The sequence below is a fragment of the Leuciscus leuciscus genome (genome assembly GCF_965113295.1).
Source record: "Leuciscus leuciscus genome assembly, chromosome: 4".
NCBI lineage: Eukaryota > Metazoa > Chordata > Actinopteri > Cypriniformes > Leuciscidae > Leuciscus > Leuciscus leuciscus.
In genome coordinates, this window is record NC_138728.1 from 7171189 (window position 1) to 7188011 (window position 16823).

General features: G+C 38.0%; 1 protein-coding gene across 2 annotated transcripts in view; it reads right to left on the reverse strand.

Annotated features, from left to right (window-relative positions):
* Positions 1-4575, reverse strand: part of ptprz1b (protein tyrosine phosphatase receptor type Z1b) — a 40688-nt gene extending 36113 nt beyond the window's left edge. For both annotated transcript variants that reach the window (XM_082168028.1, XM_082168027.1), the window contains exon 1: positions 4194-4575. In XM_082168028.1, coding sequence (XP_082024154.1) covers positions 4194-4260 — 67 coding nt within the window. In that variant the 5' untranslated portion in view covers positions 4261-4575. The remainder of the gene's footprint in view (positions 1-4193) is intronic.
* Between the last annotated feature and the right edge of the window lie 12248 nt (positions 4576-16823).

The following is a 16823-nucleotide window of genomic DNA, read 5'->3' on the forward strand; positions in this document are numbered from 1 at the left end:
TTATGAGTTCAGCACGCTGCCGGTGCTTTACTAGAGCTCCAGCTCCACATCCTGAGGTCAAGAGGAAGACCGCTCTCTTTTTCTTCAGCGTTCAGCCTCATTTTCACGCTTTCTCCAGTTCTATGCCTCCTCTCTAAATATTTACACTACAGATAAGAAGAAAATCTGTAGAACGGCAGTGAGCGTTGACAGAGAGAATCAAGAAACGGGCTTTAAAAATGAATCTTCTCTCAGAATTTCAACACTACTATGGAGGGAAAAGAAAGAAAGAAATCTGCTTAAGTTAAGCATGTAGCCTGTGACAGGTGTGACATTTTGCCATAAATCTCATTAATAAATGTTTAAAAAAGCAATCATATCTCAGAAGATGGTCTCATACACTGTAGAATTGTAAATATGTTTTTTTGGGGGAATAATTTGTGAGTGAAAATTACACTATAAACACACACACACACACACAAAAAAAAAAAAAAATCACACGTTCAATTCAAAGTGTTTCTTGCGATTCTTAGAAACTGCTAGAGAGGTTCACAAATAATTGAAGAGTGAAAAATATTTTTTCAGGGTACGTCCATTTTTTTTCCAGTGCCACATGAGACGAGCAGGCAATTAATTTTACATCTAAAGCTCTTTAACTCCACTTCCACATGCACAAACACCAACCTTAGTCGGTGGAAAACGATACTCTGCGATCGTGTAAATATCCAGACGACTTTAATCTAATCGCACACATTGGAAAGCAATACGACCACTGGAAAATGCGACGGAAATGAAGTGAAATTAATACGGCTAACCGTCTCAGTGTCTGTCCAGATTTATTCTGAATGCGAGGAGATTGTATTTCCCCAACGCTGAATAGCTTCCCTCTTGGGAATGTTTTAGGCCAAAAACAAACAGCTAGCATGTTGTTTTAACGCAGGTTTAATAGAGATACAGCATTGATACGACTATCAACAAAGCACTTGAGCTTTAAAAATGTTCCTTCCTAAGCGGTTAGCATCAGGTTCAGCACAAAACATTTCAGGTTGATTAAAATCAATGTGCATTTAATATCTAGCACGCCTCTGTTGATTATGTAAGTCTCCGTTTTTGGGATGACATAACGGTACAAGCAATATTGCCTCAGGCTGTGTTAGACACAGACGGGCGCTGGAAGTCAACTGGAGCTGCTTCTAGTGTTGACACCCACAGACACAAGCCTGCGCTGGTGACACTCATTATCCTGACTGGACACTGATGCACAGTTTGCTCTTTGAGTTTAAGGTTGATTCACAGAAGTTGCAGAAGGACACGATTTAACATCACTCCAGCCAATCCCTTCATGTCCCAATAAACAAAACTCAGAGGAGTTGTTTTTTTTAATGTTTATATAGGGTACAACTGCTGAGTTTTAAATAGGCCATATCATCAATAATTAATGTGGATTTGACATGGATTTATTTATTGATGATAAAGGTTATACAGAGCAGTCGTTCTCACCGGGTTTGGCTTCAGAAAATCCACAGGCTTAACAACATGCAAAATGATTAACATGAAAAGGAACATTAGTTTCTAAATGTCTCCTACATTTTCTACACGGTTTCATGCTCTAGTCATCACCAGTAATTCATAAAACATATTGTGGTTGGCAAACCATATGTATCTCCATTGTGAGTGAACCTGTGGGTTGTATTTTCTTTTATGTTTCTTTTATGAATGTCATTCAACCTGTCCAGCATCTGTCAAATTTGACGAGCTTCTACCAAATGAAAGACAGATTTCTCTAAAATACCATTGGATTGAATGCATAGCCTGTGACATTAACACCAAAAATGTTTTCAGCTTCTTTTAAACACTGATAAGCCTATTTATTTTGCAATTCTAGCTATGCATGATTTCATAAGTTGTTTATTGCACTTTATTTTAAGGCAACCTTTTAAGTATGGAGTAACATTAATGAACTACATGCATTTACTACATAATTAGGGTTAGGAATAGGGTTAGTTGCTTAATTATGCATAAATTTACTGTAATTACTATAGTGCATGTGTGACAGGGACACTATAAAATAAAGTGTTTACAAAATTTGCATATCGTCACCTTCCTAAAATAATTGCCCAAGTCATTTTGATGATCAAATGACTTAGGCAATTATTTTAGGAAGGAGGCAATTATTTTAGGAAGGTGACGATATATTTTATGGTTAAAATATGTCCTCCAGTTGAGAACCAATTAATGGAGACAATATTCTGTATTGAAACAGAACCAAAAATCATGTACAAGTGTGTATTGTGCAGGTATTAAATATGTCCTCTCTGAACCTTCCTTGGTATCGTGTAACCTTGGAAAAGTTCAGGCTTCTGGTGCCAAATACCACTAAAGCAAAGTCCATGAAGGTCTGAACAGTAGCTTTTTATGAAGCATCTCCAATAATTCTTCATAAAAGAAACCGAGATGGGTTCAACGTATGCAAGCTAACAATGAGATATTACAGATCACACATTTTATGATTGATAATGAATGCGAACAAAATCAAATATAAAATGTTATATTAAATATAACAGTTTGTGTTGTCACAAAGTTTGACAATTGATTGGTAATGCCTGTCACTGTCAGATAATGTCTAGTAATGAAATGCCTTTGGATTGTGGGGGTGAATCAATGAAAATCAATCTTTCACTGTCAGTCATTTGATCAAGAGAAACTAAACTGCATTTTTCCGACCAGCGCTATTTTGTTCGGACATGGCAGGGTGACCCTGGTGTGAATCGATCAATCAGATTCTCAGAATCTGGCTGAATCTCTCTCTCTCTCTCTCTCTCTCTCTCTCTCTCCCCTCTCTCTCTCCTCTCTCTTCCTGCTGCTGGCATTAATGGTGAATGAGCGTCACTGAGACAAAAGCAGCACAAAACGGGCTTCCCCTGCCATCACATCCAACAACAGGGTGTAACATGCGCCAGCACTCTGCAAATCTCCGACACACACATAAAGTGACAGCACAGCTGCCTGTGTAACTCCAGAACAAGAAATAACTAATGCTTCTCAGCAAAATCAGCAGTTACATCATTTTAGACAGATATAGCAGGACAATTGTGCATTGTCACAGCACTGAGATCAACTCTGAGGAAAAGAGATGAGTGAGAGAGTGAGTGAGTGAGTGAGTGAGTGTGTGTGTGTGTGTGTGTGTGTGTGTGTGTGTGTGTGTGTGTGTGTGTGTGTGTGTGTGTGTGTGTGTGTGTGTGGGCATCAGAGATGCAGATGGCTCAAGACACATGCAGTCAAAAGCACATTGCTTTATATTTCTCCACCATGTCAAATCACATTTAATTCAGATTTAATTCACATTTAATTCACATTTAAAACTGAGGAAAAGAGATGAGTGAGAGAGTGAGTGAGTGAGTGTGTGTGTGTGTGTGTGTGTGTGTGTGTGTGTGTGTGTGTGTGTGGGCATCAGAGATGCAGATGGCTCAAGACACATGCAGTCAAAAGCACATTGCTTTATATTTCTCCACCATGTCAAATCACATTTAATTCAGAAGGGTGAACAGAGACAGAGAGATTAAAAGACCATCATATTGGTGATCGTGTGCCAAGAGCAACGAGCCAAAGTCTGTCCTGCAGCTGAAAAGTCCTTGACACTGAACTAAATATTAAGCACAGCATCCATAAACAAATCTAATTTAACTGCAAGAAAATAAAATAAAAACAACTAGGCAATTCACAGCCTGCATAATGAACCCACACACTTCATATTTATTAATAAACTCTTACACACTCTGGCATCTTCAAAAATCTGATATTGGGATTGTTCTGTACGACAGACATGAACTATTAAAACCTTGTTATAGCACACACACACACACACACACACACACACACACACACACACACACACAGCCTAAAATTTGAAATGATTCATATTAATTCAGCTCATCTAAAACTGATCCATAAACCTTTGATCCGTTCACTCAACAGCACATCGTGATGTTTTCAGAACACAGTTATTGCTATACATTTTATATTATAGGACTGAAATGACTACTTTCATCACACAAAAAAAATCCATTAATCAATAATAAATTCATAAATGCACCAACAACAACCTGTGGAATTAAATCTCTTGGATACATGCAACTTTACGCATCAGTGCATTCATGCCCAAACACACATCTATGAGAACGCATCCATCACTCATGGCTGTATTGACTTGTTACCTGTGGGACAGATGAGCCACAGCTGTGCGATGAACAGATGTGATGTGGCTGTGATCAGACGCATCATCTTCAGACTCGAGTGAACGCTGGTCTATTGATAACGCAATAACAGCTATTGCAGTGATGTTACACTGGATCCATGTCAGCGTTTCTCGTATCCCGTTCGTCTTTCCCACGCTAGAGCTTCATTCACTGTATGATCATAGCGCGCGAGAGGAGAGACGCTGCGTTCACGCGCCGCCCACAGCCTCGACAGTCTCGCGCATAATCAATCGAAGGTTTACGGTCCGACTAACTGGACGTGCATGGTCAAGAAACGGGGCTAGTGACACGCAACATTGAATTAAATGTAAAGTTCACCGACCTTTTATAATACGCAGAGAGCTTTATGAGATTTAAACAACATGCAGTGTGTGTGTTTGTTGGTTTATGTATGAGCATGCATTGCATTATAAATGATTGGAAAGGACTTTTATGCTGAAAGCTGCCTGTTGACATATTTGGACTGTTTTGAACAAAAGAAAAGCAAGACAGAATGGGTCATTAATGTTATGCCATAGGACTTTTTAATGTCTTAATATACTGTAGGCTATTAAATATTAGGTTACACTTTGAAAGTCAATCAATTTTCTTTTAAAGTGAACAATGTTAGGAATTCGTTTTAATTCATTGCACTTTGGTTTAAGTAGATGTTACTATTTTTACAATGTCCCCACAGGCGCTACATTAACCTCTAATATAAAACTGGTAATATATGCAGAAATACTCCATGCTCCAGTCAAATGGTTTTTATAGAAAACATAATACATTTGTGCTAACTTGGTGACCAATTCATTGAGTTTTCCAGTGTTCTCAATAAAATTTTTTTTTTTTTTAATTAATTTAATTTAAGTTAAAGAGTATACAAATAACTGTATAACAATAATGCCTTCAATGCACCCAAATCAGAATCTAAGGATCAAATACATTTATATTAACATTTTATATTCAATTCACACAATTGCTCGATTCAGTAGGCTAGATTAGGTCTTATATTGTCCCTGTATCACAAAAATGATTGATTCTTACTCTCTGAAAAGCATGTGGTTACATCTTGTGCCTGTTCTAAATCTCACAGAATCACACTGTTTCTGCACTCCCTGTTGTTATCCTTTCTGCTAAATTTGCATAATTTATTCAGGGCACCTACTTCACTTGCTGGACGGCTTTTATAAGGGCGAGCTTGATACAGCTCCTTCAGCATTCAGAGAAGCGCATTGTACACGTCTACACCGCTCGGTTCAGAATCAACAAAACCTGTTGATGGTGTGCTAGAAACACGCTTCCCGTTGGTTCAGTGGTCGAAATATGCACGATGCACCTTTGCAATCATTTCAGTTACAAAGAGATTGTTTTCGATTATGTCAACAATCAATGCCGCGTTGTTTTTGACTGGTAAACAGTGCACCTCCTTTATTCTTCAATGCTCTGCCATTCAGGGGTCGTAAGAAAAACAGTGACCCTGATGGAGATCCAGGTCTCATCTTTTCAGAAAAAGGAGCTGCATTGTTAATTGGGAACGTTTGGATGACAATAATACACTGGGAAGTGGACAAAAGCCACCAAAAGAGAGACTGTGTGAAAGAAGGAGAGAGTTAGGGGTCACACTGAGGCAACACGGCACTGGGGATTGTATCGGTAGTAAAAGTGAAGAGGAAGAAGGCGTGTGGAGATTTCAGCCAATCACGACGTCCAGATTAGTTCCACTGACTCGAAACGCCCAGACAACTTTGAATCAACAGCATCTTTAGTTTCTGTCAGATGCGTCTAGAATCCATGATCTGCTTTAGTGAAAGAGGCAGCTCGGTTTACAACTGAAGGTGCCGTAAATGGCGTAACAACAACCTCACAGGGTCCTCCCTTCACACATGCGGATTGAATTACTCTAGATAAGCATCTCCGCTATGAGAGAAAGAGCCGCTCATTCGCATCACGTGACCTAGGGCTTCTTCAGCGGTCCGGGTATCGTTCGTTCATTTGTTTTTGCTCTCACATACGAAAAAGAAAAAACGAGAAAACAGCTCCTTTTTCCGTTTTTTGTTTTTTTTAGAAAAACGAAAAAACTAAATTATGACTTGATTTTTGGTTTTCCCGTTCTTGCACGGAAATCAGAAAAACAACTTGATATTGGTCCGTGTACGTTTTGATAGTTTGTTTTCCAATTTGAAATGAAATAAGCAGAAACGAGAACACGGCCCCTTTATTCGTTTTTTCGTTTTTTTAAAAAAAACGAAAAAACGAGATTTCGGCTTGAGTTTTCGTTTTTTAGTTCACAGGCAAAAAACGAATAAATGACTTCAAAATTCGTTTTCCACATGTGGGCGGCCTGACACGCCCCCTTCCGCCGATTGGTCAAGCAAATCTGAGCATGTGACGTCATCAGTTGTCGCTCCGGTCAGGTCTGCTCAACAAAATAATAGTCAAGTCAAGTCAAGTCAAGTTTATTTGTATAGCGCTTTTCACAATACAGATTGTATCAAAGCAGCTTCACAGTATTACATTTAAATAATACAACAAAGTTTGTTTCAAGAGGAATTTATTGATTGATAAAATTAAATTAAATATCCCCAAAATATCCCCAGTCCTCTACTATGGCTACAGATTCTTAAACTGTACAGGGCAGGTCCTACTGGGCTTTCTTCTGTGCAACTTTACACGTTTCACAGAAATATTTACATCAGAAATATGAATTATTAGTCTGCCACCAGCCCGTTTTATGTAGCTGTGCGGAGTTAAATCTGCTGACAGCGCCGAGCGGGAGACGCTCACTGACCAATGTTCAGTCAGCAGTCAGAACTTTTCTTTTAGACGCTCCGTTTTGCCACGGGATGGTGATTGCAAATACTGTAATGCCAATCGGCTGAGGGTGGGTACCAATGATGGTGAAATACATTTTTACTGAAGCTGTAATCATAGCCGCGACCCGCGAGAATGAGACAGATGATTGACAGGACGATAGCGGAGGCAATTAAAGGCGCAAGATAACTTCTGTTAACAAAAACATAAATAAAAAAAAAGTTTAATATAAGTGACTTTGTCTTTGTTTTATTGTTTTTGTTGGTTTTAATCAAATCATTGTGAACCACAAACTGAGCCTTTATTTAAGCCTATACTGAGCCTATATTAAATTTTTTTGTTATAATATGGGTATTTTATAATACAGCATAAATAAAAACAAACACACGTAATATGTATGCCTATAGGCAAAACACCACAGTTTTTTGGTTTTGTTTGTGTGAACTTTTATCCCCAACCATATTTCTTCATGGGCTCCACGCCAGGGGTCACGCTCAGCACCCCTACTTCCCATGGTAGCCTACTAACTGTAATTATGCTGACCCAGTTTATATGTAAAATCTTTGGTATATGTAATATCTAAAAACACTTTACAGTGTGATGGAAATAAACTTTTCTTAAAGCGTATTGTATATCACCACAGATTTATTGACACCCTTGACCCTTCTCAAGTTCAGTGTTGTATACTGAAATAGACAATTGTCCTGCAGAATGATGAGGTTTTTTGTAAGAAAAACATTGTGAGCAAATGTTGAATTGTTGTTTGAAATATAAATCAACAACGTAAGAGGCTTTAGGCTGTCTGATTAACTCTGTATGAACAAACTCCCAGCTTTGCAGTATAGGTGGCACAGAAGCAGCATCTGACCCTGCATTTAGATGTACATTACACACTGTCTAATGCAGCTCAAAGGAGGCACTGTGAATTTGCATAGCAATTTCATTCTAAGAGGCTATTAAATGTGAAGTGACAACATGAAACACTACTTTCAATATATAAAAAAACACCAGTAGTTGGTGGCAAGTCAGCCTGATAATGATTGAATACCAATTTACTCATTTAGGCTCACAATAAGCAGATTACATAATTATACCATGATATATATATATATATATATATATATATATATATATATATATATATATATATATATATATATATATATATATATATGTGTGTGTGTGTGTGTGTGTATATGTATATGTATATGTATATGTATATGTATATGTATATGTATATGTGTAAAGGCAGGATCACCTACTGGTGAAACCCAAACGGAAAGTAGTTAATTAACAAGTAGTTATTAGTAAAAATGGGGGAAACTGGATCAAGTTCCTGTGGAATCAATAAATGTTCTTGATGGCATGCATTGTTTCTCGTTTTTATTGTTTGATTATACAGCCAGGACTGGACTTCCGTTTAGGTTCCACCAGTAGGTGATCCTGCCTTTACACATATATACATACACACACACACACACATATATGTCAAGGGTGTCAAGGGTGTCATATATATATATATATGACACCCTTGACACCCTTGACATTTTGGGTGTATATAGGGCTTAATTAAATAAATAGGGTATATAGGGCTTAATTTGAGCCGGAACACGCCGGAACATGTTCCGTCACCTCCGACATTGGATCCGGAACCTTTTTTATTGGATCCGGCACCTCCTGTGTCACTAAAATTAATTGCCTAAATGAAAAAAAATTATAATAATTTTCCTGTTTGTGTAGTGTTCAATGTTTGTGACACATGACTTGCGCGCTTGTTGTACGAGTTGAGATTGCTGTTAGCCTCGATCGTTTCACTCAGGGGAAAAATGTCAAAAAGACAGGAAAGTTTGCTTAACTTTTTCAAATACGCTGGACAGTCAGATCCCAAAAAAGCAAAAATCGTTCCCGCTGATCAAAAAGGAGACCACGGTGGACACAGTAGCCTAGTATCGACATAATATCTTGTTATTTCGACATAATAAGGGGACATTCTAATCTGCATTAAGCCACATTAAGCGATAATGTTTTTCTATGGGAGGAAAATGCTTAACGTGTAAATGCGTTCATATTATGGGCTCATCTGATTTTTTGTACATAGCATAGCCTATTTGTTAGGATTTTAGTATCATAATGATTAATAAATGCACGCACAATTATCCGTGAACTTGATTTGAACAAATGCCTTTCAACTTGTGTTTGCAAAATTCAGAATTAAATGAATGTGCAGAAATTTGTACAAATAGAGAGTATGTAGGCGTACTATTGTAGCCATTAAAAAAGCGCATTTAGTTTCATATTTGTTAAAATATTATAATGTTATTTTTATTTTTTCTTCCATATGTTGATTTATGAAAAGTGAACAGCACGACCGAGTAAGATAGGATGCGCAATATGAGACATGGAGCGGGTCAGACATGATTTTGACCGTTGAAGTTGAAGTTGTTTTGTAGAAAGCCTTTCTTTAAAGTTAATTTCGTTTTGTATAAATTGTATCTTAATTTTAATCAATTTTTCATCAACCAATTGCCTGTATTTAATGAATAGGCCTATGAAACAAATATAACGGAGGCGCCCGCGCGATCCTAACTTAACGAAACTCAGCGTATGCCTCACACAGACATGACAAATACATCAAATACACAAAGCTTGAAATGTCTTTAAACGAAATAATTCAAAACGAAAAAAGAAAAAGGCTACTTTCTGATTATGTAATCCATTAGGCTTATTTATGTGCATTTCTCTCTATAAGCGCGTTCACACGGAGATGGCGATCGTCAACTTCATCTTTGCAGCCGAGTCGACACTTTTAGAGAAAACACTTGTTTATTAATAAAAATCAATACACGCGTCACCGGATGCACGCACACATATTATTTCGAAATAACGAGATATTGTGTTGAAATAACATTATTATTAATAATAGCCTACATCTTTTAGAATAGGCCTATTTGATTGAATGCTGAATGTTGCGCTTGTTCAATTTAATCAAATTAAAACTGTAATTGTGATCATTAACATAACTGAATATTAAATATTTAGTGGCCAAGTTTTGCGCAGCTCCCCGTCAATGATCTAGCACCCACTCAGCACATGCGTTAACAATTCTCTGGCGCTGTCCCTGCAGAGAAGCTACGTAGGCAGTGTATTTTTTATTTAAATTTTTTTGTTTTTTTTTGTTCTCTTACCTCCAACCCCCGTTTTGAGTGGCCGGATCCACACCCCCTCTGCGCTCCGGGACCTCCCACTTTACAAATTAAGCACTGTATATATATATATATATATATATTTTTTTTTTTTTTTTTTTTTATGGTATAATTGTGTTATTACAAAAAACCTCATCATTCTGCAGGACAATTGTCTATTTCAGTATACAACACAGATAGAAGGGTCAAGGGTGTCAATAAATCTGTGGTGATATACAATACGCTTTAAGAAAAGTTTATTTCCATCACACTGTAAAGTGTTTTTAGATATTACATATACCAAAGATTTTACATATAAACTGGGTCAGCATAATTACAGTTAGTAGGCTACCATGGGAAGTAGGGGTGCTGAGCGTGACCCCTGGCGTGGAGCCCATGAAGAAATATGGTTGGGGATAAAAGTTCACACAAACAAAACCAAAAAACTGTGGTGTTTTGCCTATAGGCATACATATTACGTGTGTTTGTTTTTATTTATGCTGTATTATAAAATACCCATATTATAACAAAAAAATTTAATATAGGCTCAGTATAGGCTTAAATAAAGGCTCAGTTTGTGGTTCACAATGATTTGATTAAAACCAACAAAAACAATAAAACAAAGACAAAGTCACTTATATTAAACTTTTTTTTTATTTATGTTTTTGTTAACAGAAGTTATCTTGCGCCTTTAATTGCCTCCGCTATCGTCCTGTCAATCATCTGTCTCATTCTCGCGGGTCGCGGCTATGATTACAGCTTCAGTAAAAATGTATTTCACCATCATTGGTACCCACCCTCAGCCGATTGGCATTACAGTATTTGCAATCACCATCCCGTGGCAAAACGGAGCGTCTAAAAGAAAAGTTCTGACTGCTGACTGAACATTGGTCAGTGAGCGTCTCCCGCTCGGCGCTGTCAGCAGATTTAACTCCGCACAGCTACATAAAACGGGCTGGTGGCAGACTAATAATTCATATTTCTGATGTAAATATTTCTGTGAAACGTGTAAAGTTGCACAGAAGAAAGCCCAGTAGGACCTGCCCTGTACAGTTTAAGAATCTGTAGCCATAGTAGAGGACTGGGGATATTTTGGGGATATTTAATTTAATTTTATCAATCAATAAATTCCTCTTGAAACAAACTTTGTTGTATTATTTAAATGTAATACTAATACTAAATGAGTAAACTGTGAAGCTGCTTTGATAAAATCTGTATTGTGAAAAGCGCTATACAAATAAACTTGACTTGACTTGACTTGACTATTATTTTGTTGAGCAGACCTGACCGGAGCGACAACTGATGACGTCACATGCTCAGATTTGCTTGACCAATAGGCGGAAGGGGGCGTGTCAGGCCGCCCACATGTGGAAAACGAATTTTGAAGTCATTTATTCGTTTTTTGCCTGTGAACTAAAAAACGAAAACTCACGCCGAAATCTCGTTTTTTCGTTTTTTTTTAAAAAAACGAAAAAACGAATAAAGGGGCCGTTTTCTCGTTTCTGCTTATTTCATTTCAAATTGGAAAACAAACTATCAAAACGTACACGGACCAATATCAAGTTGTTTTTCTGATTTCCGTGCAAGGACGGGAAAACCAAAAATCAAGTCATAATTTCGTTTTTTCGTTTTTCTAAAAAAACGAAAAAACGGAAAAAGGAGCTGTTTTCTCGTTTTTTCTTTTTCGTATGTGAGAGCAAAAACAAATGAACGAACGATACCCGGACCTTGGTCAGGGGATCTCTGGATAATCCGTAATTCGTTTGTAATTATAAAACGAAAATACCGTTTTTCTGTTTTTTGTTTCAAAACGAAAAACCAAATAACCGTTTTTGGTGTCAGAATCAAAAAACGAAAAACCAATTAAAAACGGACCGTTTTTCGTTTTTGGCGATCATTTTATCGTTATTCCTTTTTGAACAAAGAATGAAGAGAGTCTTTGAACTTCAGTCAATTCGTTTTTCGTTTATAAACCAAAAACGGAAGTCACCCCTTTATTCGTTTTTTCGTTTTTTTCAAAAAACGAATAAATTACTTCAAAATTCGTTTTCCACATGTGGGCGGCCTGACACGCCCCCTTCCGCCGATTGGTCAAGCAAGTCTGAGCATGTGACGTCATCAGTTGTCGCTCAGGTCGGTTCAACAAAATAATAGGCTACAGATTCTTAAACTGTACAGGGCAGGTCCGGGCTTTCTTCTGTGCAACTTTGCACGTTTCACAGAAATCTTTACATCAGAAATATTAATTATTAGTCTGCCACCAGACTAGTGGGAGAGGCTCACTGACCAATGTTCAGTCAGCAGTCAGAACTTTTATTTTAGGCGCTCCGTGTTGCCACGGGATGGTGATTGCGAATACTGTAATGCCAATCGGCTGAGGGTGGGTAGGCCTACCGATGATGGTGAAATACATTTTTACTGAAGCTGTAATCATAGCCGCGACCCGCGAGAATGAGACAGATGATTGACAGGTCGATAGCGGAGGCAATTAAAGGCGCAAGATAACTTCTGTTAACAAAAACATAAATAAAAAAGTGTTTAATATAAGTGACTTTGTCTTTGTTTTATTGTTTTTGTTGTTTTTAATCAAATAATTGTGAACCACAAACTGAGCCTTCGTTTTAAAGGGCAATTTCCAAATATATTTGATTTATTTGTTATAATATGGGTATTTTATAATACAGCATAAATAAAAACAAACACACGTAATATGTGTATGCCTATAGGCAAAACACCAGTTTTTTGGTTTTGTTTGTGTGAACTTTTATCCCCAACCATATTTCTTCATGGGCTCCACGCCAGGGGTCACGCTCATCACCCCTACTTCCCATGGTACTAACTGTAATTATGCTGACCCAGTTTATAATAATAAATAAACTTTTCTTAAAGTGTCTTGTATATCACCACAGATTTATTGACACCCTTCTATCTGTGTTGCATACTGTAATAGACAATTGTCCTGCAGAATGATGAGGTTTTTTGTAAGAAAAACATTGCGAGCAAATGTCGAATTGTTGTTTGAAATATAAATCAACAACGTAAGAGGCTTTAGGCTTTTCTGACCCTGCATTTAGATGTACATTACACACTGTCTAATGCAGCTCAAAGGAGGCACTGTGAATTTGCATAGCAATTTCATTCTAAGAGGCTATTAAATGTGAAGTGACAACATGAAACACTACTTTCAATATATAAAAAAACACCAGTAGGCCTAGTTGGTGGCAAGTCAGCCTGATAATGATTGAATACCAATTTACTCATTTAGGCTCACAATAAGCAGATTACATAATTATACCATAAAAAATAAAAAAAAATAAAAAAATTATGTCTCAAAAACATTTGCCTCAGCCGATTGGCATTACAGTATTTGCAATCATCATCCCGTGTTAAAACGGAGCGTCTAAAAGAAAAGTTCTGACTGCTTACTGAACAGTCCCGCTCGGCGCTGTCAAGCGCAGCTTCACCACACAGATTTAACTGCGCACAGCTAAATAAAACAGGCTGGTGGCAGACTAATAATTAATATTTCTGATGTAAAGATGTCTGTGAAACGTGTAAAGTTGCACAGAAGAAAGCCCAATAGGACCTGCCCTGTACAGTTTAAGAATCTGTAGCCATAGTAGAGGACTATTATTTTGTTGAACAGACCTGAGCGACAACTGATGACGTCACATGCTCAGACTTGCTTGACCAATCGGCGGAAGGGGGCGTGTCAGGCCGCCCACATGTGGAAAACGAATTTTGAAGTCATTTATTCGTTTTTTTTAAAAAACGAATAAAGGGGTGACTTCCATTTTTGGTTTATAAACGAAAAACGAATTGACTGAAGTTCAAAGACTCTCTTCATTCTTTGTTCAAAAAGGAATAACGATAAAATGATCGCCAAAAACGAAAAACGGTCCGTTTTTAATTGGTTTTTCGTTTTTTGATTCTGACACCAAAAACGGTTATTTGGTTTTTCGTTTTGAAACAAAAAACAGAAAAACGGTATTTTCGTTTTATAATTACAAACGAATTACGGATTATCCAGAGATCCCCTGACCGACCTTCAGCCTTGGTTGGGTTATTGCGTTTCTCTGTGCAGTTGCACTGGCTGGATCAAACAGATGATTTGTCCACGGTTGGATGTGGCTCTGATATCACCCATATCGACAACCAACTGTGCTGCTCTAGCTATATTCCTGGCACCCTGCCACGCGCTGCAAATCAATGCAGATCACTACAGGGGGCTTTCGAATGCAAATCCCCCTGGCTTATTTATCTGCGGGGGGTTCAATATCTACATATAATGAACAGACTTCTCAGTTTTGCATTTTACAACCATAAAAAAAAAAAACTTAAAAAATGCCATAGCCTACTACTAGATTTAAAATGGAGTTTGCCCATGTACAACTGTTGCATTTCCAGTTGGTTAGCAGGGTGGGTTTTGTGGTTGCTACGACATTTCTAGGTGGTTGCTAAGTGAGGGTGTATTTTGTGGTTTCTGAATATTGCTAGGTGGTTACCAGGGTGGTTGCTAGGTGGTTACTAGGGTGCTTTGTGGTTACTAGGTTGTATTTGCGAAGGCATTACTTGGTGGTTATCAGGGTGTTTTTGTGGTTGCTAGGGCGTTTATAGGTGGTTACTAGGGTGCTTTGTGGTTGCTAAGGCATTACTAGGTGGTTGTCACCTAGTATTGAGGTGCTTGATGGTGATTTGTGGTTGCTGTGTGTTTACTAGGGTGCTTTGGTGGTTGCTAAGGCGTTGCTATGTGGTCACTAGGGTGCTTTGTGGTTGCTGTGTGTTTACTGAAATGCTTTAGTGGTTGTTAAGGCATCACAAGCTGACTACCAGGATGCTTTAGTAGGTTGCTAGGGTGTTGCTATGTGGTCACTAGGGAGCTTTGTCATTACTAAGGTGTTTTGGCCGATGCTAAGGCACTACTAAATGGTTGCCAGGGTGCTTTTTATGGAGTTGCTAGGTGGACCCTAGGGTGTATTGGTGATTGATATGTGGTTACTAGGTTGCTGTGTGTTCACTGGGGTGTTTTGGTGGTTGCTAAGGCATTTCTAAGTGGTTACTATGGTGATTGCTATAGGGTGTTGTGGTCTATGGGATTTTTCACAAGTTTCAACATCCACAAGGCAAGAATCATAAAGTCTGATTGCTTAGAAAGGAATAGCACTTTTCTCCTTAATAAGATGAATGGTTTGTGCACTTTTTCCAACCAATGCACAAACATAAAACCAGTAAACACTGGACAAATAGCACCATTCCTGCTCTCTATATACACTAGTGAGTCCCGTGAAGTTTTATTCTCCAGGAACAGTGTGTTGATGAGCATCCCTGGGGTGTGATGAAAGCCATTCATAAAGCTCACTCCGTCCCTTCACAACACAACATGGCATTGAAATAAGTCTCTGAAATGTGACATCAGGGCTCCTCGAGTCCAAAAGAGAGAGAGGGGCCCAAAGGAAAAGCGCTGGGGCCTTTTCATCTGAACACAGACCACTGTCTCTCTCTGTCCCCCTCAGAGAGATGAAAAATCACACATGCACACATGCTGAAAAGAGGACAGCGGTGTGTGACTTCTAATCGCACAAGAAAAGAAACACACACACACACACACACACACACAAAGCTCCAACATCAGTTGAATTACTCATAATCCCTTTGCCTTCGGAATCCAGAGAACAGTGCTTTAGGTGAATGTAAAAATGGAAATCAAAAAAGACAACAAGCAGTGTATATTTTTAATGTTTTTTCTATGTAATTATATTGGCTTGACTCTATCAAATCTCAAAACCACTCAGAACTTCCAAAGTATTTAAACTACATATTTTTAACCTTCAAACTGTTCCATGTAAACATTTGAAGTTTGTGGTTTTAGTTTGCTTTGGAGCACAAATAATACACAGATGCACTTATGTTAATGGATTTGATGTGCTTTTTCTTGTTGGCATGCCAGTGGCGTGAAGGATTAATCTGTCATTAATGAATGTTTTGACATGTAATACAGTAAGTAATGAGATCTACTGCTGTGATCTTCGCGAGCTGCAGCGTTTCTCAAAGCGAGCTGCAAGTCATTTATCATGCTTTTACGCTGTCCTGACTTGGGTCTTTATGGAATGCTAATTAGACGATTTGGTTTGCTGCTCCCCATGGTGTGCTTATTAAACTATTAAAACACTGCAGATTACTGAAATTACTTCGATCGCTAATAGGTGCTGAAACTCAGAAGCATGACAGCAACTTATGCCACATCTCAGTTCCTTAGCAACTGAGAGAGAAAACAGACGGGGAAGAAATCAAACAGCCCAGCACTGACCCATAATCACACACGACTGACAATCGAGAACACAGACCGAGATGAAAGAATCAGCACTTCAAAGTTAACAAAAAGTGGAACACAAAAGTGCTCAGGTTGGGAGGAAACACGAAAACATGACTGTCATTGTAAAAATATATATATATATGAAGAAGAAGAAAAAGCTTTGGTAAATCTTCATTTGATATATAAAATTGAAATTATGAGATGAAAGGTTGAAATTATGAGATAAAAAAATGAAATTATGACATACTAAGTCATAATTATGAGATACTGGCCTGGTTTCGCAGACAGTGCTTAGATTAA